At 38.7% G+C, this 4,197-nt stretch overlaps 1 protein-coding gene across 1 annotated transcript; it reads right to left on the reverse strand.

Moving 5' to 3' along the window:
• Nucleotides 1-275: 275 nt before the first annotated feature.
• On the reverse strand, nucleotides 276-3,850 carry LOC121966594 (ATP-binding cassette sub-family C member 8-like; the record flags this gene model as incomplete). Its single annotated transcript, XM_042516673.1, has 4 exons — nucleotides 276-637; nucleotides 2,536-2,598; nucleotides 3,527-3,660; nucleotides 3,747-3,850. Coding segments are annotated over 4 exons (439 nt in total), but the record flags the coding sequence as incomplete, so codon positions are not given.
• Nucleotides 3,851-4,197: the final 347 nt, after the last annotated feature.

The following is a 4,197-nucleotide window of genomic DNA, read 5'->3' on the forward strand; positions in this document are numbered from 1 at the left end:
GAAGCTAAAGTTATCTCAAGTTATCTCTGATAACTTCAGATGCAGCCATTAACATCGGAAAATAGCTATGTAGGGACAATTTAGTTTTTTAATTTCATATATCCATTAAAACCTTGTTCTCTAATTACTAAATGCTAAATTCACATTTTTAAAAAAATATTAAAGTCCTGAAAAACTCTTTGGATGTGTGTATCTGCTCCTACACGATATAACAATGTAAAAAATCAGATCGATGGACTTTATATATTGAGATATATGATGTTTCTATGCGTCTCTACTATTCAAAAGGCAGTTTTTATTCGGCTGACTGACTGAATGATTCAAGTAAAACTGATCAAACTGGTAAACTGGTGATTCTGGTTCTGTTTTTCTGTTTTTAAACACAAAATCTGCTTCACTGGAGTGTCGTAGTGTCACAGAGGTCGGACCACCTCATCAGGAGAACTACATATATGGTAAAAAAAAACAGTTTTTGGGCGATGCTGACTGACTTGCGTGTTCACATGTCAGCCCTGACGAACGAGGCGAACATCCCGTCCTCCTGCTCCAAAAGAGTCTCAGGTTTGTCGTACTCCAAAATGTTCCCTCGCTTCATCACGATGACCAGATCGGCTGTGAGGATGGTGTGGACGCGGTGCTGGAGACACAACAAAAACAACAATGAGATTCTGGAAAAGTGGACATTTTATTAAAATAAATATATTTATGCTCTCAGGTTTAAGCCTTCATCCATTAAAGCATCACAGACTGATCAGTTGGTGGTTTTCAGCATTAACTTCTATGATTTTTTTACTTTTCCGAAATAAAAAATGACCACAAATAAAGAAACGTATTGATCTCTAACCTGAAATAAAGGTGTGCTGTGTATTTTATGCTTATTGAGGCTAAACTTCTAAATACGCAGCAATAAAATAAAGACTGAAATTGAGCCACTTGAGGTTTGGATCTGTGACTTTACGATGGGATCTCTGTTTCTTTGCAGATGATGTCGCCCTTTATGTCTCATGAGACACATGATTTTAAACTGAGTTTGACACTTTTGGGACATGAATCACAGACTCAAAATGTGGTACAATTCAGAGGAAGATTTTAGGACATCTCTCAGATTTTAGGACGTTTCTCAGATTTTACAACATTTGAAGGATTTAAGGACGTTTCTCAGATTTTAGGACATCTCTCAGATTTTAGGACGTTTCTAGGACTTCAGAACATCTGGGGCTTTGCAAGGACCACTATCATGGGGTGTGGGGGTCCGTAGAAATGTCCTAAAATCCTAGAAACATGTATGGGGCTGCTGCGACTGGCCCCTGGCCTCCTGTCATTTTGCAAAAGTGGCCCCAGAGCAAATGCAGTTGGGTCTCCCTGCTGTAAGTGGCGTCACTGCGCTTCGTGCACGTGAAATATCCTGAGGAGAGCATGCAGTTTTCTTTGTGATTTGATACCAACCAGGCTGTGAGCGGCAGTGAGGCTTCAGCAGACTCCAGACAGGAAAAGTAGAAGAACAGAAAACAGGAGGAAAAACGGAAGGAGGAGAAAAGTCGGGCAGAGCCAAAGTGGTCTGTGCTGATCCGGGTCTACTTGTGAGTCCTCACTAGCACACTGAAGAGGCTCTCCTCCTGCGCTAGCAGGTTGGGACCCGAGTCACACTCCACCAAGATCCCCGAGGAGAAGACCAACACCTGCTCGGCGTCCAAGATAGAGGACACACGGTGCTGGTGGAGGGACGAGGGGACAGAGAGGAGGACGGGATGGAAAAAGTCACAGAGAGAGGGGAGGACATGGGAGGGATGGATGGAGTGAGTGAAGCAAAAGTGTAGGGGGAGAGAAAAATGAGAAAAAGAAAAGCAAAGGACAGGAAAATGAAAAAGGGAAAAGTGTCGGACAGAAAAATGAGAAAAAGTGTAAAAAGATGGAAAATGAGAAAAAGAAAAGTGTAGGACACAAAGGGGAGATAAATAAAAGTGCAGGACAGAAAATTAAGAAAAAGAAGAGTGTAAAGGGAGCAAAAAATGAGAAAAGGTGTAAGGCAGAAAAAAATAGGAAAAAGACAAGGAGAAGGTGTACGGAAAAACAGAAAAATAAAAAGAGAAAAGGGAAAGCGTAAAAAGAAAAGAAAGGGAAAGATTGAAGGAAAAAGGGCAGGACGGAGCGTGGGGACGGGAGTGAGAGGATCCGGAGGACAAACCAGCAACACAGAGGGAGAAAAGTCAGAAAAGGGAAGCAGATAAGTGAAAGAAATGGCAAAGAGGACTGACTTCATATTTACCACTAATTCTATTATTCATATTAGAAACTGTCTGGAAAAAGTTAGTGTGAGGAGGGAAATAAGGGTGAAAGAAAAGGATGCATAAAACATCCTGACAGGAAATATAATGTTATAGATGCACATGAAGCTCAAAGAAAACGAGCCTCATTTCTGCATCTATCAGCAAACTGTGACCGTCAAACTGCAGGACTGAAATTTAATCATCGTCTGGATCAAATTAACCTTCGCGGTTTGACTTTTAACAACAAAATGGAGAGTGAGGGACTCACTGCGATTGTGACGACGGTTCTGTCTGCAAACGCAGTCATCACAACTTTTTGTAAAATGTTTTCCTGCAAAGAAGAAAAGAGATATTCGAGTTATTTGACAAAGAAAAATAAATAAGTCTGTTTGGTTTTTTTCGGTGTTTTGAGCATTTTCCATATGTATTTCTAAGTATATTTTCGAATGCGTGAATTTGAGATTTAACTTTTGTTTTAATTTAATTCTATAACTAGAAGAAGCATGCAGATCCTAAAATAAACTTTCATCATATTTTAACCCTTTGAATCCAAAGAAAACTGGTGAGATTTCTTTCAAAAACACGTGAAGGAGGCAATGAGCAACAAGAAATTACCCAAAAATAAGCAAGAACTTAGTTAAAAAGAACAAATAAATTACCTGAAAATTAGTAAATAAATAACCCCAAAACAAAACAAACAAAAAAAGACAAAAAGAAGGTAAACAAGACTTAAAAATGATAATAACTGTTCATCACTGTTTCAGACACTTTTCACTTTTCACAGATATTTAAAACTTTAAACACTGAGCGCGTTGGTATTCTTTCTAAAACATGTTAAAAATTATGTTAAAAAAACTAGGTGAAAAAATTCTAGGGAAATAATAAAACTAGGGAAAACATGCATTTATAATCAGCATAATTAATATTTAAAAGTATGTTAAATATTTATTATGAGAATTTGTTTGACTTGTTTGTTTTGTTAAACTTTTTTTAAAATTTGTTTTCTTTCTTTTTTTTGTTTGGGTTTTTTTTCTGAATTTTAGGTAATTTTCTTGTACTTTTCACTAATCTCAAACTCATTTTTGGGTAATTTCTTCCTTCGCTGCTCATTGTCCTCTCAAACCAGGTCACTTTAATCCGGTTTCAGAGGGTTCAGACAGAGAGGAGAGGGCTGCAGGAAAAGTTTTTTTTTCTCACATCACTGACAAATGTACATTATCTGATATCACACACACACACACACACACACACACACACACCGTGGCCATGTCTATAGACGCTGTGGCTTCGTCCATGATGAGGATGCTGCTCTTTCTGACGAAAGCTCGAGCCAAACAGAAGAGCTGCCGCTGACCGACGCTGAAGTTCTCTCCTCCTTCTGTCACCACGGCGTCTGCACACAAACACACACTCAGTCAAACACAAGAAGGACTGTTGGTGCAACAAATATAATTCAAAGCTGAGGTTCGATTCGAGTACCGAGTCCTCCGGGCAGCGCTTTCACCATGTTCTTCAGCTGAGCGATCTCCAGCGCCTCCCACAGTCGGTCGTCGGTGCACGTCCTCTCTGGATCCAGATTAAACCTGCAGCAAGAAGACACGATATTTACCGAACCTGCGTGTCCGCAGTCACAGAAATAAAGTGAACGATGTCTAATCAACCACAACAATGTCAGTTATGGCTGATAATGAGACCGACACATTTTTAATCGATATGCATTTACAATAAAAATGAAAATCTTTCTGTCAATATTTAGAATTGAGAATAAAATAAACTCCAACACAAATGTTAACAAATGTTTAATCAAAACTGAAACTTTCGACATCTTATAAAGAAAGTTTTCTTGTAATGTCAAGTGAAAACTTCATTAAAAAATTCATATCTAAAATGAGTTCTTCCCCTGCTGACACTTTCTTTGCACTTTTTTAAT

Source organism: Plectropomus leopardus, unplaced genomic scaffold (genome assembly GCF_008729295.1).
Source record: "Plectropomus leopardus isolate mb unplaced genomic scaffold, YSFRI_Pleo_2.0 unplaced_scaffold25172, whole genome shotgun sequence".
In the NCBI taxonomy this organism is placed as follows: Eukaryota; Metazoa; Chordata; class Actinopteri; order Perciformes; family Serranidae; genus Plectropomus; species Plectropomus leopardus.